Genomic DNA, 25,565 nt, shown 5'->3' with positions numbered 1-25,565 from the left:
TTTGGGGACTTAAAGGGAACGTTATTAATAATTAGCCCCAGGAATACAGGCATAAACTGGTGCTGTCCCAGGCAAATGGGATGCACAGTCATCCTACTTATGGCCAAAATACAAGGAAGCTTTGGAGACTCTGCAGGCTCCCTGAAGTGGACACAGGAGCAAGACTCTGGCCTTGGAGCCAAGTGAATTGGGCCCTGTTCAAACCCCCTCTCCCCTCTGTCTGACCCTGGGTCTCTGCTGGGTCTGATTCCTGATCTGTATAGCAACCCTAAAGATGCCCGCAGTATTCATTATCTACTTTTGTGTAAAAAGTTACCTAAAAACCTGGTAAAACAACAACAAACATTTATTACCCCTCAACCGTGTCAGGAATTCAGGGGTGGTTCTAGCATGTGGTCTCTCGTGCAGTCAGGATGTGGGCTAGGGCCCCCATTGTCTGAAGACTTGAGGATCTGCTTCTGAGGGGGCTTCTCACACAGCCAGCAAGTGGTGGTAGTGGTTGGCCATATGGGCTCCTCCAGCAGGTTGCTTGAGTGTCCTCACAACATGGCGGCTGGCTTCCCCCAGAGGGAACCAGCCAAGAGAGCAAGATCCAGGCCGAAGCTCACCTATTTATGATCTCTCACAAATCACCCAGCATCACTTCTGCCATGTTCTGTTCTTTAGAAGTGAGTCACTAAGTTGGGCCCATATTCAAGGAGAGGGGAATTAGGCTCCACCTTTGGAAGGGAGGAGTGTCCAGTTACTTAAGGACATATTTGAAAACAACTGTACCTATGCAGGATGGATGTTACAGACTTAACAAGTTAGGTGCTATAGGTAAAGTGCCTGCACCAGTACCTGGTACTCATTAAAAACAGGAGGAATCTCTTGGCCCTCCAAGGTCCAGTAGCAGCATTCCCAAATGTGGATGGGCAAGGACAGGGTCTGATGTGCAGTAAGCCTGAGCACCTTGGCCAGACATGAATGAACCCAAGTCACCTTTATAATTCAGGGCCTGAGAAAAGCAGGTCAGCTCTGAGGCTTCTTCAGATATAGGTCATTCCTCCACAGAGTCTTGGGTGGCCAGAGGATTGCCTCAGTTTGGACTTTCACATGTGTCCTCCTAAAATCCTCTGATGAGCACCCTCACCCCCCGTTGGTGCATGGAGCCATCATGGCTGAGCCTCCTTCCCAACCCGGGGGAGCTGGGCCCCAGAACTATAGCCCAGAGGCCTATTCCATGGGCTGTCCTCTAGCCCACCCTCTGCTGGGCCCTTTCAAGGACTTTTATTTAATTCGTGTCTCACAACCCTATGAGATAGGTATTTATTTGTACCTGTTTTTAATGCTTTTTGTGGCAAGAAATAGATAACCCAAATTGGCTTGAGTGAAAAAAGAATTGTTTTTCAAACTGAAAAAAACCTAGGCTTGGCCTTGGCCACAGATTATTGTTGGGCCACAGAGCAGTGTCACAGAGTCTCTCTCTATTGATCAGTTTCTCTTTCTTGTTTTGGCCCTGTTCTCAGACAGCCTGTCCCCTCAGGGTGGCAAAGTGGCTGCCAAGCCATGGCAAACAAGGAACCTCATTTCACAAAAGTCCTAGCAGAAGTTTCATTGAGTCTCATTGGTTTAATTAGTTTACACCTAGGTCATGGGGCCCACCTCTTACAGGAGTGGGAGTGAGGTGGAATGCCACCCAGAGCCCCTGGGCTGAGGGTGGGGAGGAGATGGCTCCCCAGAGGCAATTTGTGTGGGTGTGGTGGGGGGGTCATCAGAAACCTGGATGATGCAGGTGGCAAGAAACAGATATCTGCTCCAGTCTCATTACCCCACTTACCAAAGCAGAAATTGGGCTCAGGCAAGTAACTTGGGCAAAAGTCTCCCAGCTGGCAGTTGACGGAGCCCAGTCCTCCAGTCCTGATTATGTTGATGGAGAAAGAGGCTCTCTCCACCCCAGTCCTGACGCCCCAGTGCCCTGTGGCCATCTTAAGTGTCCACTTAGAACTCTAAGACATGACCAGTGGCTCTAAAAGTGACTGGGTTCAAACGCCTTTGGCTGGAGGTTGTGGCATGGGATGATGACCTGCTGATGGAGTGGACAGAATTTCTAGTTAGGGAAACCCCTTCTCAGAAACCCTTGAGAGACCTTGGTCCCATGGACAATGACACTGGGATCTTTTGTCGTCTCCAAGTTCATGTGACTTTTCCTTTCACCTTTTAGTGCTGCCTGGTCGTAAGATTTAAAGCCAGAATTCTTTTCCCATGTGTCATTTTTCAGCAGTTAAAGTTTCATCTGCTGAGGAGATGCAGAGCTGGTGCTCACGACACAAGGCCTCCCTCTTCCAGGCCCCCTCATCTAGAAGGTTTGAGCTGAAGGGGCTGCCTGTTGCCTCCAAACATGGAGGAGGGCAGCGGATTGAGCCACAGACAGAGGAGGAGGAGGGCCTCACATTCAGAAGGCGAGAAACAAGCTCTATCTCCAAACAAGCAGGAAGCTTGAGCTGCGAGGCGAGGTTGTTGGCCCTGGGGAGGGGTCCGGGGGTTGCTTCCACACACCCTCATGAGGTCACTGGAACGGGGCAGGAAATCTGAACCTCGTGCCAAAGAAAACTCTCTTTGCTCTTTATAAAAAGCCTGTTGAGCTTTCCTCATGAGGGTTGGGACTCATGGATGGGCACACTGGCTGCTAGCAAGGGGTTTCCTGGCCATTTCTGAAGGCCTGGGGCCACTCCACTTGCGGTCACACTGCTGTTTCTGTCTGGACTAAGGACAAGCCTTGGATCCTGGAGCCGATGAGACAACATCTGACCTTTTTATTTCTGGTTGGGAAACCCCACACAGACCAGAGTCTGTTTCATGGCTTAAAACGCTGCCTGTGAAACACTTCCCTCCCTGGCAGGAACTCTGCATGGGGTCGCAGGCCTCTGCAGCCTGCTCAGCGCCAGCTGTGCCCGGGGCAGGGTGACCACCGTCCAGACAGTCACAGGGACGTAGCCTGGGGCAGAGGAAATGCAGGGGTCTTGGGGCCAAGCTGACCTGGGTTTGAATCCCACTTTAGCTGCTTGATAGCTGGACACATTTTGACAAGTTGCCCAGCTTTTTGGAGCCTCATTTTCCTCCCCTATAAAGTGGGGATTATGAGACCTAGTTATAATGTCAGGATTGAATAAGATGGTACTTCCAGGGCCAGTTATGAAGAAGGCACTCTGTAAATGTTTGTCCATTCCCTCCTCCCCCTTTGGTTCCTCTTTAGCATTTCCTCACCATAGCATCACTAGGAAGTTCATTTTCTAGACCCATTTTGTAGAATGGGGGGTTGGAGGCAGCCTGGAGAAAGGTGACATCTAGGTGTCACAGTGACAGCTGGTGGCTGTGAAGGGTTCCCATACAGCAGTGTCAGGGGGCCCTGCAGACTTCACAGCATCCCCAGAGGGGGCCACTCAGGTGTCCACTGGCTCGGTAGACCAAGCCCCACTCTCACTTGTGAGACTGTCCTCCATTGTGGATCCTCCCCGGGCCCAGTGTTTCTAAGAATCTACGTCAGTGTTTTCCAAGTGTGTTCTCCTGACATCAGCATCCACATCATCTGGAACTTGATTAGAAAAGCACATTCACGGGCCCCTCCCCAGACCTACTGAATCTGAAACTCTGAGGGTGAATCCCAGCAGAGTGCATTTTAATATACCTCCAGGTGGCTCCAATGCACAGAAAAGTCTGAGAACTAGGCAGGTTACAGCAGAGCAAAGGAGAAACACGGTATCACCATGCACCCTGAGGCCCCTTTGCAGACTGACTTCTGTGAGGCAGTATGGGCTCTAGGTAGACTGCTGACGTGAGTTCTAGCTCTACCACGTGGCTGCTCTGTGACCTCAGACAAGTTACTTCACCCTCTTGGGCCTCCGAATCCTGATCTGCAAAATGGATAAAGTAATACTTATCTTGTAGGGTGGTTGAGAAGCATAAATCAGTTCATCCTCACAAAGTGCTTAAAGCAGTGTCTGCCACGTGGTCCAAGTCCAGTACACATTAGCTCTGTCTTAGTTTTCAGGCAGCCCAGCCAGGTTGAGGGTCGTATTCTGGAGGTGGTTTGAAGGCTAAGGATTTGCCAGCAACTGTAGGTGACCAAGCAAAGAAAACACTTGAAAAGTCCCGCTCTGGAGCCTAATAGCATCAACAACCACTGTGGTGGCAGCTAACGTAGTAACTCATTCAATCCTTATAGAGAAATTGTGGGGTAGGAATTACTATCTGTGCTTTTATGGGGAGGTAACTTAAGGCACCACTTGGTAAGTGGTAGAACCACTTTGATTTGAACCTAAATCGGTTTGAAAAAAATCATGTGATCACAAGTTGAGAAGTTTCCAGGGTCTCAATTCCTACCCCTGGGAAACTCTGTAAAGAGGAAAGCAGCTTTCACTCGCCATTCAGGGGCCCCTGCCTGCATCCTGGCATGGACAGTGCGGGAGGCATCCTTCCCAAATGGACCAAGAGAAAATGCTGAGGAGCAATAATTAAATGAGTCCATGTTTAAGAGGCACTTAAATGAATTAAAATCAAGATGTGAGTCATGTAAGTCTGCACAGCCATCTACGCTGGCATCCTTAACGTTTGGCTGCTGGGATTCTTTGTTTTAAAAGATCCTGAGTTGCTTGGAACTGCCAGTCCCAGGGAAGCAGCTCTGCCCTGGATCGTGCATTAGAGAGGGTGAGAGGTTTCCAAGACCTGGGAGACCATTCGCTCGAAGCCTGAAATGCTCCACTGATGCCAGGTTGTCATCCCCCTACCTGAGGGCCCCGAGCAAGGAGGGGAGCTGGATGTTTCTGCGATGGTCTGTTTCCACTGCCTCAGTCTTAGTTCCCTAGAATGAAATCCTGAGACGAGACATCATTTCAAAGTAATTTACTAGGATGTGTTCCCAGAAGAAACCATGAGGGGGACAGGGAAGGCAGCCAAGCAAAGGTATGATATCAAAGTCCATGGGGGTGGGAGGAAGAAGGTGAATAACTTGGGCACAATCCACAATATAGGTCATACCTCAGAGGGTCCCAGTCAGGGACTGGGAAGCTTGGTTGAGTGTCCCCCCAAGGGGGTTTGAATTCCCAACCCCTTCCATCTCTCCATGTTCACAGGCAAAGAGCGTTCCAGCAGCCCAAGGGCCCTCCTCCGACAAAAGACACCCAGATGCCAGTGAAGAGGCCAGTGGGGACCTGGACGGAGCCCCGCCAGCACTGTGTCCCCAGCCTCCCCTCCCGCTGCTGTGAGCGAGGTGGTGTGTGTCCATCTCATCAACTGAAGCAGAACTAAAAACCGGCGGGGGAAGCAAGACAAGTGAAACACTTTAAAAAAGAGAATAGAGAATGAGTGAAACTGTCCTGTTGGGGAGAGACACAGAAAATGCTGCTCCATCACTTACTTCTGCAGGCTCAGAGCCTGGGAAGGAAGAAATAAACCAGTCCGTTCGTCTCCCCCCATAACCAAGACCCCTTCAGACACAATCCTAAATTTAGTTCATTCCAACAAGTTCAGAACACACATACCAGGGCTTAGGCAGTCTTATAAACCTGCAGCCCATCCTTTTTTTAAAGAACCAGGAAAAATCATAAATTTTTCATAAACAACTCTAGCAAGTCTGAATATAAAACCTCACCATTAAAATAACCAAAAGCAACTCCTCTTTGTAAGTCGTTTTAAACAACTAACCAATTAATTGAAAATGTTGAAACCAAATACAGAGAAGACCAAGTATCATCCTAGAAAACAAAACCTGTCTATTTTCTTCTTGACAGTATGAAAAGGACACATAACTTTAGCATTTATTTATGTTAGTGGGTCCTTCTTAATTCAGTGCTGGTAATTGTTGTAGTTGTGTATTGACCCTGGAGGTTCTTGGCGTCAGGCTTTTTTTTTGATGTGTGCACAGTCTGAATACCTAAGATACAGCCCGTGCTCCCGACTCTGCCCTTTTCTCGTGGGCATTCCCTAAAGTTCGAACCCTCAGTTGGTATATGTTTCTTTGTTAGATCAGCCGCCAAGGCAATCATTCTGTGTCTGGTATTTAAAAGAAAAGCTTGCTTAGGACAGGGATATGCCTGTGTCCCTCCATGCCTGACACATGAGGTTAGTCTAATAGTATCTGTTGAATAAATTAGTAACAGCACAGGTTCTGCACCCACTACAGGGACCTGTTCTCAGGCTTTTAGTACACTAGACAACAGTTCTGCGTTTTCTATATGTATTATCACGTCATCTGCACATAAAGACAGTTTTACCTCTTCCCTACCAATTTGAACCCCTTTTATTTCTTTTTCTTGTCTGATTGCTGTGGCTAAGACTTCCAATACTATGTTGAACAGAAGTGGTGAGAGTGGGCATCTTTGTCTTGTTCCAGATTTTAGCGGGAAGGCTTTCAGCTTTTTCTTTTTCTTTTTTTTTTTTTTTGGTGGTACGTGGACCTCTCACTGTTGTGGCCTCTCCTGTTACGGAGCACAGGCTCAGCAGCCATGGCTCACAGGCCCAGCTGCTCCGCGGCATGTGGGATCTTCCCAGACTGGAGCACAAACCTGTGTCCCCTGCATCGGCAGGCAGACTCTCAACCACTGTGCCACCAGGGAAGCCCGGCTTTCAGCTTTTCACTGTTGAGTATTATATTGGCTGTGGGTTTGTCATAAATAGCTTTTATTATGTTGAGATGTGTTCCCTCTATACCACTTTCTTCAGGGTTTTTATCATGAATGGATGTTGAATTTTATCAAATGCTTTTTCTGCATCTGTTGAGATGATCATGTGGTTTTTGTCTTTTCTTTTGTTGATATGGTGTATCACATTGATTGATTTGCATATGTTGAACCATCCTTGTGACCCTGGGATGAATCCAACTTGGTTGTGGTTATGATGTTTTTTATGTGTTGTTGGATTTGGTTTGCTAATATTTTGGTGAGAATTTTTACATCTATATTCATCAAAGATATTGTCCTGTAATTTTCTTCTTTTGGTAGTGTCTTTGTCTGGTTTTGGTATCAGGGTTGATGGTGGCTTCATAGAATGTAGATAACAGTTCTGAACAAGAGGACTCTCAGCTGGCTCTTGCTGTTTTATGAAGGGTATTTTTGACTATTGTCATAATAGCTTTTGACCCATGTGTTCACATAATGAACTAAATTTTCCCACTGAAGTCAGCAGTGATGTCTGGAAATCACTCTGTCAGGTCTTGAATTCCATAAATTAAAGAACTTGTAGGGAATTCTCTGGTGGTCAAGTGGTTAGGACTCCATGTTTTCACTGCCAAGGGTGCAGATTCAATCCCTGCTCGAGCAGCTAAGATCCCACAAGCCACGTGGTACAGCCAAAAAAATAAATAAATAAAAATTTAAGAACTGGTAGAGGTTTTTAGTTAATTAAAAGGAAAGGTAAAGCAGTGGTAATAATAATGAGTAACAATAATGAAAGTATGTAATAATAATGAAATAGGACTAATGGCAATGAGGTTGGGGGGAGTGAAGATTCTCTTGTCAGGAGAGACCAACTTTGGCCCTGTGAGTGCGCCTCACCCAAACACTTATCACAGGAGTCTTCCCTCAAACAGCTTGGTCCTTCTCCCTCCTCGCAGGCTGGGAGCATCCCTTGGAGACAGCAAGGACTGTATTATAAAGGCATGTTATCCAATGCAGGACATCGAGGCTGCTTAAAAAATAATTATTAAGCGAGGGCGTGAACAAGGGAATGTAAGACGTAACAGAAAACATACGTGTCTCATGCATAAGAATTATTCTACAGAAGCTGTTTCCCATTTGAGACAAAATAAGAAACACTTGTTGAGTGGATGGATGGGCTTCCTCCAGGGCCTCAGGGGATGGGCACCCGTGTGGGAGCTGGTCTTGGTCTCTGTAGACATCATCTCTCTGGGTCACTGCCCTGGGGGCATGGTGGGCAGGGCTCCAGTCTGAGGACCTGTAGGCAGGAAGGGCCATAATAAAAGATATTCTGTCCTCACCATGGTTTGAACCCCAGGGAAAGCACTTTTTTCCCTTCTGTCTTGGTTTCCATCTCTTTTTTTGCGGTACGCAGGCCTCTCACCGTTGTGGCCTCTCCCGTTGCAGAGCACAGGCTCCGGACGCGCAGGCTCAGCGGCCATGGCCCACGGGCCCAGCCGCTCCGCGGCATGTGGAATCCTCCTGGACCGGGGCACGAACCCGTGTCCCCTGCATCGGCAGGCGGACTCTCAACCACTGCGCCACCAGGGAAGCCCTGGGTCTCCATCTTTTAACCTCCAAAATGGCTAGCCCTCGGGGCCAGGGTTTCAAAGGCTGGTATAGAAGGTTTGCCTCAGATTCAAAATCCAGATTTCCTGACCCTGCTTCTGCTCTAAAGCATCCCACTCTTGAGGGTGGGCTTAGCAATCTGCATCTTTTTTTTTCTTTTAATTTATTTATTTATTTTTGGCTGCATTGGGTCTTCGTTGCTGCACACAGGCTTTCTTTAGTTGCAGTGAATGAGGGCTACTCTTCATTGCGGTGTGCAGGGTTCTTATTGCAGTGGCTTCTCTTGTTGCAGAGCACGGGCTCTAGGCTCGCGGGCGCAGTAGTTGTGACTTGCAGGCTCTAGAGCGCAGGCTCAGTAGTTGTGGCACACAGGCTTAGTTGCTCCACGGCATGTGGGATCTTCCCGGACCAGGGCTCGAACCCACGTCCCCTGCATTGGCAGGCGGATTCTTAACCACTGTGCCACCAGGGAAGCCCCAGCAATCTGCATCTTTAACAAGGATTTTAACGTAACCTAACTTTTGAGGGTTCTTAGCTTGGGTGTGTGTTGGAAGCACCCGGGGAGCTTTCAGCAAATGCTGGCCCATGCTGTGTGCTTTGATTCAGTGGGGCTTCCACGGGGGGCTTTTTTACAAAGCTTTCCACAAAATCATCACAGTCTGTCTAGCACCATTTTACAAATTGCAGAGAAGTGCCCCCTCTGGTGGGCCACAGCCTCTTGCCAGGGTACAGGGCTTGGGGAGAGCAGCATGGGGTGGGTTTCAGCCCCTTCCCCACCTCAGCCAGGTCTCTTGTGCAGTGAACAGCGTGCACAGCTGTGCATGGTAGCTCTGGCTCCCAGGTGGTTCCAGTGCACACCCCAGTTAGGAAGCAGTGACAAGTGTGGCTGTTAATAACCTTTGAAGGCTTTTGGGCAGAAGTGCACAGAGTAGTGTGTTCAGATTCACCTGGGGCAGCTTGTAGACCAGATTGGGGACAGCTGAGAACAGAGCATCCACAGAGAAGCTGTTTTACACTGGCCTAGGTGGGAGGAGATTGGAGCTGATCTGTTGTGCCAGCAAGGAAAGAGAAAGGATAGTCCTGAGCTGCGTAGAGAAGTAGTAAAGTGGATGTGCCAACCTGGGGGGAGAGATGAGTAAGCAGATGCCCCCTGAAACAGGACTGCGTGAGCCCACAGAGCACTCCAGGGTGCTGTGCTGGGGAAGGGTCCTCTCTCAGACCCTGTCTCTTCATCTGTGGCCAAGGGAAGTTCAATATCCCTGGAACAACTCTCAACCAAGGAGAGGCAGGTGCTGGCGGAGAGGTGACCCAGCTTTCTCATCCCCACTCCTTCAGGGAGCACCTAAGGTCACCTCCCAAACTACTCGAACCCCAGTCCTTGTCCCAGAGTCTGCTTTGGTGGGGATCCAGACCATGGGGCATGTTAATGGGTGGATCTCCAGCTCCAGAAAAGTGTATCCTCACTCAGACAGGACCCCTCAAATGCATCGGCTGTGTATATCTTTTTCTGGAGGGCAGAGAGTACAGGAATTTGGTCTCCATGGGTCAACATCATATGTTTCCTGAGTGCGTGGGTCAGTGTTGTGGAGCAGGGCTTCTCAAATGGTCATGTGCACAGAGGTTACCTGGAGATCTGCTTAAAATACAGATTCTAACTCAGCAGGTCTGTGTGGGACCTGAGAATCTGCGTTTCTAACAAGCTCCCACGTGATGCTGTTGCTGCTGGTCCAAGGACCACACTGAGTAGCAAGGCCCTTAGCAGCAAGGTCCTTCACAAATCTAAGGCTGCGGGGGTATAAGTGGGCTGGTAGGTGGGTTGGAACTCTTCACTGTAAGTACGTTTCTAATATCAAGATTCCTGGCCAGGCTTTTAATAAGTACTCCTCATACACTTGACTCCTACAAAACCTTTTCATCCAAACACCACTCATAAATTGTTTTTATGCCATGATGTTAAACTCTTTCTGATCATTTCAGGAGAGGTCGCCACCTTGTAGAGTTTTCATCCAGCCTGTAGGGCAAAGGAAAAAATGATAGAAAATCAAAATAATTTGATTCATGAGATGGAATTCAACTTTGAATTCTAGTATGTTCATCAAGAATTTGCAGGCTCTGGGAAATACTTTTGTTTTAAATCTAAGAATAGAAACCCCTGTTTAAAAATCTAAGAATAGGAATATCCCTGGTGGTGCAGTGGTTAAGAATCCACCTGCCAATGCAGGAGACATGGGTTCAATCCCTGGTCTGGGAAGATCCCACAAGCTGCGGCGCAACTAAGCCCACGTGCCACAACTACTGAAGCCCGCGTGCCTAGAGCCCATGCTCTGCAACAAGAGAAGCCACCTCAGTGAGAAGCTCATGCACCACAACGAGGAGTGGCCCTCCGCTGGCCACAACTAGAGAAAGCCTGTGCGCTGCAATGAAGACCCAGTGCAGCCAAAAATAAATTAATTAATAGTTAAAAAAAAAACAAACCTAAGAATAAGTCATTTGCCTCTGTGTAACAGTAGGAAAAACTACCTGAATGAAATCAAATACTTTGATTACTTCTTAAACCTTAGAAGACACAACTTACTGGTCTTTTCACTTTGGGCTTTTCAGTTAGAGCTGGTGGATTGATTGATTGATTGATTGATTGATTTTAACATCTTTATTGGAGTATAATTGCTTTACAATGGTGTGTTAGTTTCTGCTGTATAACAAAGTGAATCAGTTATACATAAATATATATCCCCATATCTCCTCCCTCTTGTGTCTCCCTCCCACCCTCCCTATCCCACCCCTCTAGGTGGTCACAAAGCACCGAGCTGATCTCCCTGTGCTATCCGGCTGCTTCCCACTAGCTATCTGTTTTACATTTGGTAGTGTATATAAGTCCATGCCACTCTCCCACTTTGCCCCAGCTTACCCTTCCCCCTCCCCGTGTCCTCAAGTCCATTCTCTACATCGGCGTCATTCCTGTCCTGCCCCTAGGTTCTTCAGAACCTTTTTTTTTTTTTTTTTTTTAGATTCCATATATATGTGTTAGCATACGGTATTTGTTTTTCTCTTTCTGACTTACTTCACTCTGTATGACAGTCTCTAGGTCCATCCACCTCACTACAGATAACTTAGTTTCGTTCCTTTTTATGACTAATATTCCATTATATATATGTTCCACATCTTCTTTATCCATTCGTCTGTTGATGGACACTTAGGTTGCTTCCATGTCCTGGCTATTGTAAATAGAGCTGCAATGAACATTGTGGTACATGACTCTTTTTGAATTATGTTTTTCTCAGGGTATATGCCCAGGAGTGGGATTGCCGGGTCATATGGTAGTTCTATTTTTAGTTTTTTAAGGAACCTCGATACTCTTCTCCATAGTGGCTGTATCAATTTGCATTCCCACCAACAGTGCAAGAGGGTTCCCTTTTCTCCACACCCTCTCCAGCATTTATTGTTCGTAGATTTTTTGATGATGGCCATTCTAACTGGTATGAGGTGATAGCTCATTGTGGTTTTGATTTGCATTTCTCTAATGATTAGTGATGTTGAGCATCCTTTCATGTGTTTATTGGCAATCTGTATATCTTCTCTGGAGAAATGTCTATTTAGATCTCTGCCCATTTTTGGATTGGGTTTTTTTTTTTTAGATATTGAGCTGCATGAGCTGCCTGCATATTTTGGAAATTAATCCTTTGTCAGTTGCTTCGTTTGCAAATATTTTCCCCTAATCTGAGGGTTGTCTTTTCATCTTGTTTATGGTTTCCTTTGCTGTGCAAAAGCTTTTAAGTTTCATTAGGTCCCATTTGTTTATTTTTGTTTTTATTTCCATTTCTGTAGGAGGTGGGTCAAGAAGGATCTTGCTGTGATTTATGTCATAGAGTGTTCTGCCTATGAACTCTGTTCCTCTAAGAGTTTTATAGTGTCTGGCCTTACATTTAGGTCTCCAATCCATTTTGAGTTTACTTTTGTGTATGGTGTTAGGGAGTGTTCTAATTTCACTCTTTTACATGTAGCTGTCCAGTTTTCCCAGCACCACTTATTGAAGAGGCTGTCTTTTCTCCATTGTATATTCTTGCCTCCTTTATCAAAGATAAGGTGACCATATGTGTGTGGGTTTATCTCTGGGCTTTCTATCCTGTTCCATTGATCTGTATTTCTGTTTTTGTGCCAGTACCATACTGTTTTGATTACTGTAGCTTTGTAGTATAGTCTGAAGTCAGGGAGCCTGATTCCTCCAGCTCCATTTTTCTTTCTCAAGATTGCTTTGGCTATTCGGGGTCTTTTGTGTTTCCATTACAAATTGTGAATTTTTTTTTTCTAGTTCTGAGAAAAATGCCATTGGTAGTTTGATAGCGATTGCACTGAATCTGTAGATTGCTTTGGGTAGTATAGTCATTTTCACAATGTTGATTCTTCCAATCCAAGAACATGGTATATTTCTCCATCTGTTTGTATCATCTTTAATTTCTTTCATCAGTGTCTTACAGTTTTCTGCATACAGGTCTTTTGTCTCCTTAGGTAGGTTTATTCCTAGATATTTTATTCTTTTTGTTGCAATGGTAAATGGGAGTGTTTTCTTGATTTCACTTTCAGATTTTTCATCATTAGTGTATAGGAATGCAAGAGATTTCTGTGCCTTAATTTTGTATCCTGCTACTCTACCAAATTCATTGATTAGCTCTAGTAGTTTTCTGGTGGCATCTTTAGGATTCTCTATGTCTAGTATCGTGTCATCTGCAAACAGTGACAGTTTTACTTCTTCTCCAATTTGGATTCTTTTTATTTCTTTTTCTTCTCTGATTGCTGTGGCTAAAACTTCCAAAACTATGTTGAATAAGAGTGGTGAGAGTGGGCAACCTTGTCTTGTTCCTGATCTTAGTGGAAATGGTTTCAGTTTTTCACCATTGAGAACGATGCTGGCTGTGGGTTTGTCATATATGGCCTTTATTATGTTGAGATAAGTTCCCTCTATGCCTACTCTCTGGAGTGTTTTTATCATAAATGGGTGTTGAATTTTGTCAAAGCTTTCTCTGCATCTACTGAGATGATCATATGGTTTTTCTCCTTCAATTTGTTAATACAGTTTGTCACATTGATTGATTTGCATATATTGGAGAATCCTTGCATTCCTGGGATAAATCCCACTAGATCATGGTGTATGACCCTTTAAATGTGCTTTTGGATTGTTTGCTAGTATTTTGTTGAGGACTTTTGCATCAATGATCATCAGTGATATTGGCCTGTAGTTTTTTTTTGTGACATCTTTGTCTGGTTTTGGTATCAGGGTGATGGTGACCTCATAGAATGAGTTTGGGAGTGTTCCTTCCTCCACTATATTTTGGAAGAGTTTGAGAAGGATAGGTGTTAGCTCTTCTTTAAATGTTTGATAGAATTCGCCTGTGAAGCCATCTGGTCCTGGGCTTTTGTTTGTTGGAAGATTTTTAATCACAGTCTCAATTTCAGTGCTTGTGATTGGTCTGTTTATATTTTCTGTTTCTTTCTGGTTCAGTCTCAGTAGGTTGTGCTTTTCTAAGAATTTGTCCATTTCTTCCAGGTTGTCTGTTTTATTGGCATAGAGTTGCTTGTAGTAATCTTTCATGATCCTTTGTATTTCTGCAGTGTCAGTTTTTGCTTTTCCTTTTTCATTTCTAATTCTGTTGATTTGAGTCTTCTCCCTTTTCCTCTTGATGAGTCTGGCTGATGGTTTATCAATTTTGTTTATCTTCTCAAAGAACCAGCTTTTAGTTTTATTGATCTTAGCTATTGTTTCCTTCATTTCTTTTTCATTTATTTTTGCTCTGATCTTTATGATTTCTTTCCTTCTGCTAACTTTGGGGTTTTTTGTTCTTCTTTCTCTGATTGCTTTAGGTGTAAGGTTAGGTTGTTGATTTGTGTTATTTCTTGTTTCTTGAGGTAGGATTGTATTGCTGTAAACTTCCCTCTTAGAACTGCTTTTGCTGCATCCCGTAGGTTTTGGTTCGTCATGTTTTCCTTGTCATTTCTTTCTAGGTAGTTTTTGATTTTCTCAGTAACCTCTTGGTTGTTTAGTAGTGTATTGTTTAACCTCCATGTGTTTGTATTTTTAACAGATTTTTTCCTGTGATTATATCTAGTCTCATAGCGTTGTAGTCAGAAAGGATACTTGATACGATTTCCATTTTCTTAAATTTACCAAGGCTTGATTTGTGACCCAAGATATGATCTATCCAGAGAATGTTCCATGAGCACTTGAGAAGAAAGTGTATTCTGTTGTTTTTGGATGGAATGTCCTATAAATATCAATTAAATCCATCTTGTTTAATGTATCACTTAAAGCTTTTGTTTCCTTATTTATTTTCATTTTGGATTACCTGCCCATTTGTGAAAGTGGGATGTTAAAAGTCCCTACTTTTATTGTGTTACTGTTGGTTTCCCCTTTTATGGCTGTTAGCATTTGCCTTAAGTATTGAGGTGCTCCTATGTTGGGTGCATAAATATTTACAATTGTTATATCTTCTGCTTGGATTGGTCCCTTGATCATTGTGTAGTGTCCTTCTTTGTCTCTTGTAATAGTCTTTATTTTAAAGTCTATTTTGTCTGATATGAGAATTGGTACTCCAGCTTTCTTTTGATTTCCATTTGCATGGAACAACTTTTTCCATCGCCTCACTTTCAGTCTGTATGTGTCCCTAGGTCTGAACTGGGTCTCCTGTAGACAGCATATATACAGGTCTTGTTTTTGTATCCATTCAGCCAGTCTGTGTCTTTTGGTTGGAGCATTTAATCCATTTAAATTTTAGGTAGTTATCGATATGTATGTTCCTGTTACCATTTTCTTAATTGTTTTGGGTTTGTTATTGTAGGTCTTTAACTTCTCTTGTGTTTCCTGCCTAGAGAAGTTCCTTTAGCAGTTGTTGTAAAGCTGGTTTGGTGGTGCTGAATTCTCTTAGCTTCTGCTTGTCTGTAAAGGTTTTAATTTCTCCATCAAATGTGAATGAGATCCTTGCTGGGTAGAGTAACCTTGGCTGTAGGATTTTCTCCTTCATCACTTTAAATATGTCCTGCCACTCCCTTCTGGCTTGCAGAATTTCTGCTGAAAGATCAGCTGTTAACCTTATGGGGATTCCCTTGTGTGTTATTTGTTCCTTTTCCGTTGCTGCTTTTAATATTTTTTCTTTGTATTTAATTTTTGATAGTTTGATTAATATGTGTCTTGGCGTGTTTCTCCTTGAGTTTATCCTGTATGGGACTCTCTGTCCTTCCTGGACTTGATTAACTATTTCCTTTCCCATATTAGGAAATTTTCAACTATAATCTCTTCAAATATTTTCTCAGTCCCTTTCTTTTTCTCTTCTTCTTCTGGTATCCCTATAATTCGAATGTTGGTGCGTTTAATGTTGTCCCAGAGGTCTCTGAGACTGTCCTCAGTTCTTTTCATTCTTTTTTCTTTATTCTGCTCTGCAGTAGTTATTTCCACTATTTTATCTTCCAGGTCACTTATGCATTCTTCTGCCTCAGTTATTCTGCTACTGATTCCTTCTGGAGAATTTGTAATTTCATTTATTGTGTTTTTCATCATTGTTTCTTTGCTCTTTAGTTCTTCTGGGTTCTTGTTAAACGTTTCTTGTATTTTCTCCATTCTCTTTCCAAGATTTTGGATCATCTTTACTATCATTATTCTGAATTCTTTTTCAGGTAGACTGCCTATTTCCCCTTCATTTGTGTGGTCTGGTGGGTTTTCCCCTTGCTCCTTCATCTGCTGTGTATTTCTCTGTCTTCTCATTTTGCTTAACTTACTGTGTTTGGGGTCTCCTTTCTGCAGGCTGCAGGTTCGTAATTCCCACTGTTTTTGGTGTCTGCCCCCAGTAGGTAAGGTTGGTTCAGTGGGTTGTGTAGGCTTCCTGGTGGAGGGGACTGGTGCCTGTGTTCTGGTGGATGAGGCTGGATCTTGTCTTTCTGGTGGGCAGGATCACGTCCAGTGGTGTGTTTTGGGGTGTCTGTGACCTTATTATGATTTTAAGCAGCCTCTCTGCTAATGGGTGGGGTTGTGTTCCTGTCTTGCTAGTTGTTTGGCATAGGGTGTCCAGCACTGTAGCTTGCTGGTTGTTGAATGGAGCTGGGTCTTAGCGTTGAGATGGAGATCTCTGAGAGAGCTTTCACCGTTTGATATTATGTGGGGTCAGGAGGTCTCTGGTGGACCTATGTCCTGAGCTCGGCTCTCCCACCTCAGAGGCATGGGCCCGACACCCGGCTGGAGCACCAAGGCTCTGTCAGCCACCCAGCTGGTCTTGCTAAAGCCTGGCCGCCTGCAGCAGCCTGACCAATGGAATATTCAAATTGGAAATGTTGCCTTAGCGCTGGGTGTTGGAGGAGATCTCCTTCGCTCCTTACCAGAAATAAAAAAGGATGGACAGCTCCAGCCTGAGAGGCTTGTCTGCTCACCCGCTGGGGTGAATGGGGGCTGGGATGGTGGGTTTATTTTTATTTATTTGTTTGTTTAGATTCTTTAGTTTTCCTGCCATCCCAAAGGGGGCAGTCATCAGCATTTATGGAAGTGTTTTGATTTGTCTTCATGTTGGGAAAATACATGATTAGGGGTTGATGTAATGCACAGGAGGAGCATGTTACAGGAATAAGCTTATTCAAGTCATTTCTGATTTGTGTTGGTTTTTTTAAATGCAATATGATTTTTACTCATTTTAAAGCATCCGTAGCGCCAAGAGGACTGTTTGGGAGGAGCCTCCCTTGTCTCCACTTTGATAAGAAAATTGCTCCTCCTGGGACAGCTGACTTCCCACTGCCTGTGATGGGTACAGGGTTGTTCAAAGTGCACGCTCCAAATTCAGCACTCCTTAGCTTCGGAGGGGATTTTGGCTTTAACAGTTATGTGGTTTATCTGTCTCAAGCATTTGTTTTGACTCTAGCTCTTGCTTGCTTTACTTTTTTAAGCTTGGAAAGAAGAAACCCAGAATAGTCTGGGCCTTTACTTCCAAATGGGGGTTTAGACAAAAGTTTAAAAAGGCACTTGCTTTGTAGCACTTGCCTTGGAACCCCCATGTGTGCTGGTAATCACCTCTGTTCCCTCAGACTGCTGGTTGCCAGCCCCTATCCGGCAGGGCCTGTAAACCAGTGCCCCAGCCTTGCTAGGCTATTAGCCACGATTGGCATCTGTCCTGGCATCCCGTGTACTCCAGGTTCCTTAAAGGCCACACGCTCCATTCATTGGGTTTATGCTGCCCACCTGCTCAGGCTCAGTTTCTGTGGGTTCTTCGGGGGATGGGGAAGAGGGGACCTTGTCTGTGCGTTGTTTGGGGTTCCCCGCCTCAGGCCCCCTCTGGTTCATTCTTACATTGGCAGCTGGGAGATCCTGGGCAAGTGCTATAACTTCTCTGTGTTCCAGTTTCCTCCTTGTAAAATGGGCATAAAAAGAGGAGCTACCTGGCATGTAACAAGCTATTACTGAGTAGGGGCCATCTGTGGACTCCGTCTTTACAACCATCCACCCTGGCAGGCCAGCCCCAGTCCTATAAGGCAGGTGTTATGGCTTCATTTTTCAGGTGAGAAAATGGAGGCTTGTAGAAAGGGCAGCCTGTTTGTCGGATGACCCATAGCTGTTACATATCCGAGCAAATCAATTGGGACACCGATGCCAAAGCTTGTGCACTTTCTATGCTGCATACCGTGTGCTTTTCTGCATGCTGAGGAATTCCATGGGCCCTGTCCCAAAGGATTCCCGTCTAGGAATAGCACTGTTTTTTCTGGTGAGGCTCAGGCTGACTCATCCTTGAGTGGGGCCAATAAAGTATTTCCAGGGAATAAACTCTTTCTATTAGCTCACTGGGCCAGGTTATTGAGAACCCCTACTCACCTTTGACTCCTCAGTTAATTAGAGAATTGGGATCAAGTGCTTCCAGAATTTCCCTGAATTCTCTATTAACTGAGTTAACACAGAGCTTATCAGCTCACGGGTCACACCTCACATGGCTGGAAAAAAGGAAGGGGGTCTTAGATGAATACCAAACTTCAGTCAGACATAGAACATGAAGGGTCATCTCAGTTTGACAAACACAGGAGGAAGTAGCAAACGGGAAGATAAACTTCACACTCTCCCTGGAGCCCAGCGTTAAGCCCTGACCAGATTTGCGGATTTGCTCCTCCCACAGGGCACTGCGTTGGTGGTCAGAGCAAGTTTGGCTCCAGAATAAAGTCGAATGCTGTGTGAATGGGAAGAAGGAGCCTGAAGGCCAAGGAGGCTCACTAACTTCATGATCTGATTTCTTCCTGCCAGCCACACTGCATAGTACAAGCAGGGCTGGAGCTTGGCTCCGCTGGCCAAACTCTCAGGGCCAGGACAGCTGAGGTATGTCTGGAAAAGAGAGGACCTTTGCCAAGGCAAGCATCTCCCATGCCAGGCAGACCAGCAAATAAGCTGCCTCTTGAAGTCCCTTCATCTGAATCCCCGAAGAGCCAAGGCTTGTTGAAGTACTAAGTGCAAACTAGGGAGCTACTGAGTGCCCGGTACTGAGAATATAGAGACGAACATGCAGAAACCAAGTAGGCTTTAATCTTGTGTTCTAAAAAAAAATGTTAATTGATGTTTTTCTGATCCTGAGAGTAATGTGTCTTAGTAAAACAAAAAATTTAGAAAATTTAAACTGAATTACTCAATCTCTGGGGAGAAACCTTGATAGCATTTTATGGAATTGGATGTGTCTGCTAGCCAAGGAAAAGTGGGACTGGGAAAATGGCCAGTTTTGTGAATCTTCTTAAAATAGGGTCCAGAATTTCATATTAAAATTTTTTCTTTTAAGTTTTGATTGGGACTTTACTTGAAAAATGAAACTAAAGATTATGAAAATAAGTTTATGTTATTCTACACGTAACAGCTCTTGTAATAATAATGGTCAAGGATACTTAGACCCAAGGCAAAAGTTTATTTGCTTTATTAGCATCTTTAAAATAGCAGTGCATTAATTTCTGAAATGAAAGAAGTAACTGAGTCCTGGGTAGGCAGCTTTTGGATGTGAATATTCCTATTATAAGGTAACATTCTTTGCTTCATAGTTTGCCTTTTTTTTTTTAGAACAATCACAGAAAGGTCGTTTTTATGATGGTACATTTTTCCCAAACACTTCTCTTGATCTTTTAAATTTGAAGCCTTATCTTCTCAAGCATCTTAAAGTGTTATCATCCAAGGATAATTTTGACTTCTTCAACAGTTGTTAACTGATCTAACTCTGCCAGATCCAGACTTAATCAGAGGCTTTGAGTGGTTTGAGCAGTTTCTGAGCATCACTTTCATTGATTTCATGAAAGCCTGCACCTTTGCAACAGGTTTTAGTAGATTTGCACTGCATATGAGTTGGATAATCAGATTCTACACTGTCTGGCAATCAGGGCCAAAGGGTAGACAGTCTATTCACTGGTCCACATTCCCCATCAGCTGAGAGCTGGTAATCATAAGTCTTGCAACAGTGCTGAAGGTAAGTTCTCCAAGCTAAAGTCAATGTAAGCAATGATTGAGGCACAGAAGGAATCAGAGCCACGGAGAAGCCTTGTCCCTAGAATCTCTCCCATGTACCTCCTGGTGGGGTACCACATGCCTGGCGGAGGTAAAAAGCACCGTTCCCCCACTAAATCACTATTCCTGATGCTGTCTAAAGCCAGGGCACAGCTAGTTTAGCTACATCACCCCAACATTCATCTTTTAAAGGTTCCCTGAGACTTCTCTGACTACAGGATGCCTGCCTGACTATGGAGTGGGGTGGAGGTGGGCGGGGGTGGTACCTAGCTCCATAGTGACCCTGTTTTTTAAGGTTATGCCCCAGGCAGGATCTAAAACCAGAGCAAAGGGTGTGCTGATACTGCTTTGAGATTAAGTGCTCCCTGATGGGGGCAGCTATGCTGACTTTATAACCAGTAGTTAGAAAGTTTTTCCTTGGGTTAGTATGGATTTGAACAACATTCGTTAGCATGTGAGGGTTCCCCTCCCATTGCCTCTCCCCACCTGGGAACAAATGCCCAGTACTTTCCAGAAGCTCTCAGTGCCAGCAGCCTCATCTATAAAGAGTATTGTCTGAAGTCAGGTTCACCGGAGAAGAACCTGAGATGGGGATTCCTGGGCAAATGATTTACTGCAGAAATGCTCTTGGGAGAAAAGGAGTGAAGGGAACAGAATGGGGCAGAAGAGAGAGGCAAACAGGTATGTGCTCTCAGCCTAATCCCACGGGGGCTCTGGAACATGAGTTGCACAGCAAGCTGGTCTCACCTTGAGGCAAAGGGGCAGCCTTTTGCACCCATGTCAGTCATAGGCTGCAGAGGAAGGGTGTTATAACCTCCCAGGCAAAGCAGCTCCCATTCAGCCAGGGACTGGAAGTCATCTAGTAAAGGGGTTCTGGGTGCAGATCTTGTGCCGTCCACACCAGCAGTCACAGTGTTTGCTGAAGCCCATGCTCTGGGGGCCTCTTTGCCTCATAGCTGCAGTGAAGGGTGGAAAACAGAATTAAAGCCTTTCAGTCAAGGGGACTTACATAGCCATGGGAGGGCTGTTCTGGTGCTGACAGGTGCAGAAGGGTGATCCATGACATTCTTCCCTGTTGCAGCGTCCGGGAGCGCGTGAGTCATGACCATATACTGAGCGCTTTCATTCCTACAGATGTCTTTGGTTTTCACTCTTTTTGCTTGTCCCCCACCCCAAGATCCAACCGGAATTCTGTCATTTCTATTAGACTGAGTAGGGTGGAAGAGAGATGTGGAATAATGCAATAAATGCTGGTTTAAATGTTATTTCCTCGCATTTTGGAATTAACAAAAATAAAGTAGTTCAGCAGTTCTTAGACAATCAAAAGCAGTCTTAGATCAAAGCTGAGTAAACGGAGGTCCCCTCAATTTCCAGAGTAAATTTTTAAAGCCTAGTGAGTCCTTCACATCCATGTAAAACCTGAAGAAGTCTTCAGGGTGATAAATCTTTGAGAACGGATAGACCTTTGACTGGTTTGAAAGGGATTTCCAGTGAGATATTGAGCTTTGGAACTGGGTTGAGTAATATAATTTATGTATATCCTGGGATGCTCTTGAGAGTAATTACACCAGGACAACAGACATAAACCAAGACTGTCCCAGGGAGTTAAGGTCACCTAGGCTTGAGCTCACTGCCTCTAATGCCCACAGACCAGTTAGCTAGGATTTAGAGTAGCTTGTACTTGGGCCAATTGTGGATATTGTTTCTTGGGTGAGGAATTATAAGGAAGAGGATGGTGACAAGAGGCCACCAACAGTGAATCATTAGGACCAATCTTTGGGCCATGCAGTTCGTGAGACAGCATTTGAGAAATCATTCACTGGTTTTCCTTATTGAGATTGCCGCTGCATGTTCTCGAGATTCCAAGAGCAGCCCCTCACACTGCCCTGTAAATGTCTGTTTCTCTGCTGGAAGATGTCCCCCTTCTAAGCTGTGAGCTCTTCAAGGACAGGGACTAGTGTCATTCAGATCTGTGTCCTCAGTGCTGATCTTGGGAGGTGATGTGATGACTCAGCCACTCAATGGATGCTCAGGGTCCGTTCCAAGTCCTGTGCCATGCCCATATTAGATATGCAAACTTACCTACCACCCACGAGTGTTTGAGGCAAGATGGGTGAAGGAAGCCTTGGAAGAAGGGCTGAGGAAAGGTGTTCCTGACAGTGGGAAAAACTAGGCAAAAGTGTGGAAAGTGCGGAAATGAGACCAAGAAAAGGATATTTGTAGAATAGTGACATATGTGCTCAGAGAGGTAGGGGCCAAATGGATGCCAGTGTTAAGATTTTGAGCTTTATTATGTTCATAATGGAGAGAGGCATTTTAAGAAGATTCCTCAAGCAGCCTGTAGAATGGACGAAAAAAAAGGCAAACTCATAGCAGTGGCTCCCAAAGCATTGCACAGTGGAACACTTACCGTATCACCTACCATGAATTGAAAATGCTTATCTCAGGCCCCACAATCCCAGAGTATACTCAGACCACTGGGGCGTGGCCTGGGAATCTGTATTTTTTAAGGCGATCCCAAACCAATTTTAATGCAGGAGGTCCCAAGCCCACATGAGGGATGCTGACTAAGGTCATGGAGAACAGTTAGAAAACTTAACAGTTACTGAGATCAGTTATCCCCATTAGATATCTAGATTGAATGCTGAAAGATAAGCTACAGTTCCCTTTTATATTTATATATCTCCTATGTTTTATTTCCTTGTATTTCGGGTTGTTTGTGTTGCTGTTGCTTTGTTGCTATTTTCTAAATAAAGTTTTATTGATGTTTAGAAAACAGACAAAAGTACACAAATCATTAGGGGCCCAGCTCAGTGAATTTTCACAATGATCACACCTGAGAACATCCCCAGCACCCCGAGAACTCCCTTCCACTTGCCACCCGCCAATTATTATCTTGACTTCTAATCCCACAGATGAGTTATTTGTTTTTTGTCATTTCTACTTTTTGTGTTTGATAATGTTCATAATATATTAGTGTAACAGTATATGTGTATAACATGTAACTAAGTAGGTATGTTGTGGTAAGTGCTCACATTTTTTTTTTTTCTGATTAGACACACAACTTAAACTTTTTTTATTTCACCCATCTACCTGGAAGTGTGGGTCTGGGCTGAGGTGCAGGTCTTGGAAATTGGAGGAGGGAGCATGGGTGACATTTCAGAGCCAGAATCCACACAGGTTGGTTCCTTTTGGCTGCCGTTGTGTGTTGCAGAGTTGCCAAGGCCCTTGAGAAGATCAGGGCCTTGGTAGGGGAAGGAGGTAGGTTTTAGAGTCAGTCAAGAATGACCTTGGGGGCTTCCCTGGTGGCGCGGTGATTGAGAGTCCGCCTGCCGATGCAGGGGACATGGGTTTGTGCCCCGGTCCGGGAAGATCCCACATGCCGCGGAGTGGCTAGGCCTGTGAGCCATGGCCGCTGAGCCTGCGCGTCCGGAGCCTGTGCTCTGCAACAGGAGAGGTCACAACAGTGAGAGGCCGGCGTACCCAAAAAAAAAAAGAAAAAAAACAAAGAATGACCTTGAGGAAGTCACATGACCTCATTGAACTCCAGCACCCCAGCTTCTAGACATTCAGCCAGTGCTAGTTCTGTTCTGTGCCTTCTCCTTTTCCCATATCTGCAAACATTCTGTCTCCCCTCAGAAGTCTTGATTTGGTCTCAGTGACTCGGAGAGGCCCTGTGGATTATGAAGAGCCTCCTGCTTTTCTTTGACTTTGGTTGTAAACTATGTGTGCAGGTGGTAAGATGGCAGCTCCCCACGGCCCCTTTCCTGGTTTTCTCGTGCCTGTCTGTAGAGTCCAGCCCAGGCCAGCTATGCTGGGAACCCTCTCCTTGCCCTTGCACCCACCCCCACCCTGGGAAGGCTTGCTGAGGGTGCAGCTCAGCCCTCATTGCTTCATGCTGTAGAAGGAATCCCTGTGTTTTCCTTGGTGCGATTTTCTTAGCGTTTATTTTTCCTCAACTAGTAAGGTTTTGAAAGGGAAGATTAGGGTGTGAGCCAGAAAGGCAACTTGGATGCCTTTTAATGCAAACCTAAGGAGGCATCCAGCTCACGTGTGGGCTGTCCCGTTTCTCCAGGAGAGCACTAGGGATCAGAGCCAAAGGGCTGATTAAGAATGAAGAGTGTTCTTACTAATAAGAACCTGCTGTATAAAAAAAACAAAATAAAATACAAAAAAAAATAATTGCTTTAAAAAAAAATCACATTTTTAACTGTTTTTATCCCTACATCTTCCAAACTTTTTGACCCCAAAACCCTTTTTTAAAATGTAATACCCACAGAACTAATGTTTTACAGAACACAGTTAGGGAAACTCTGATATACAATAACAAACATGATAAAGAAAAAAAAAGAATGAAGAGTGGTTTTGTCCTCTGCACTGTCTTCCCAGAGAACCTCTGGCAAGTGTGGCGGCGGGGCGAGTGGGCAGTCAGAGGAGGATGGGGACTTGGCCTGTCAGAGGCTCCTCATTCCAGCACAGCCAACAGTGGCTGTTTTCTGAGAACTTCCCTATAGCAGGACCATGTCTGCTGAAGCCTGGATTTGCCTCCCTGGGGCTCCTCCACACACTTGTCCTGGTGCAGCCAGCCCATCTCTTGGTACTTTTTGTCTTCCAGGAGGAAATGGGCATTTCCTGTGAACTGCTGGAATCGGACTTCCTCAAATGCAGTGTGGGATTCCCTTTCATGAGGTCGAAGTCGAAGGTAAGGGGCAGGGACGGGGCACTTCCTTGGCAGCACCCCCGGCCCTTCCCACCAGCCACTCATTCTGCAACTGCCTCCCCAAGGTTTCGTCCACACCCCACTGCAGCAGGGTGGCCAGCAAAGCCCTGCCTGGGCACAGCCAGCCCTGTCCATGGCCATCTCCAAGTCTGTTCCGGGGCGCTGTGGACATGTGGTCCTTCCCCTTGATCCATGTGACATACCACAGATGTGAGACACATGCCACGGCCTTTGTACTTTGTCAAGCACCATCTGGTTGGCCTCTTAACATTTTATTTTCTGGGACATCCCATGCCACTTTGAGTCCCTGGGACAACATAGGAGAAGATGTGGTCTGGGCTAGTGATCTACAGTCCTGGCTGTCGCCCCCCGGGAACTCAGAATTTTTGAAGAGTCCTCTTAAAATATAAATAATTGTATTGCACTTCATTTTTTCAGAAAAGTACAAGAAAGTACAGTCACTTTGGTATTTATAAGGAGCCAAATTTTCTAAGCTCAAACAATAATATGGTTTAGCATATTTGGAGATTCATGGAACATTCTAGTATGTGCCATCATTATAAAGAGATGCAAAGACGTAGAAGATATGATTTTTGGAGGTAAAACTAGACTCTAAAAGACCAGTTCTGCCTTTTTAAATGGAAGCTGTTTTCCCTGCTATGATTTGAAGGAAATTTTATATTCCTTTGTCTACCTTTTTTCCCTTCCTAAAAATAAAAAAAAGAAAGTTTAATCCTTTTATCCTGCCTATGTCATAGAATTGGATCATTTTAATCTCTAAGGCTTTTTGGTCTCAGTACATAGGAGCTGTTTTGCAAAGCAGTTGTGAGAATATTCTAGTAAGGAAGATTTGCTCATTTCTTAGCAAATCACTTGAATCCCTTCGCCTCATTGAACGTACCTGCTCCAAACTGTGGTGGCTCTTATATCTGTGATTCATCAGCCTTTTTTCTGGCTCTGATCCTCATTCTGTCCACATTCATCCCAGGAGAAGGGAAGCCCCAAGTGGTGGCTGCCCTCAGGAAAGCTGGCAGAATATGGGCCAAGTCCTGTGAGATTCCAGGTAGGGTGAGGATGCAGGAGGAGGACCCTGAATGCTGGGCATCATTGCCTGTAG

At 45.0% G+C, this 25,565-nt stretch overlaps 1 protein-coding gene across 2 annotated transcripts in view; it reads left to right on the top strand.

Annotated features, from left to right (window-relative positions):
- The window catches only part of ITGA9 (integrin subunit alpha 9), a 350,116-nt gene that overhangs the window by 244,631 nt on the left and 79,920 nt on the right, over positions 1–25,565 (top strand). For both annotated transcript variants that reach the window (XM_060308137.2, XM_030830131.3), the window contains exon 19: positions 24,344–24,430. In XM_060308137.2, coding sequence (XP_060164120.1) covers positions 24,344–24,430 — 87 coding nt within the window. The remainder of the gene's footprint in view (positions 1–24,343; positions 24,431–25,565) is intronic.

The sequence above is a fragment of the Globicephala melas genome, chromosome 11 (genome assembly GCF_963455315.2).
Source record: "Globicephala melas chromosome 11, mGloMel1.2, whole genome shotgun sequence".
Classification (NCBI taxonomy): domain Eukaryota; kingdom Metazoa; phylum Chordata; class Mammalia; order Artiodactyla; family Delphinidae; genus Globicephala; species Globicephala melas.
Note: the sequence above shows the minus strand (reverse complement) of the source record. Positions and strands in the feature narration are given on the sequence as shown.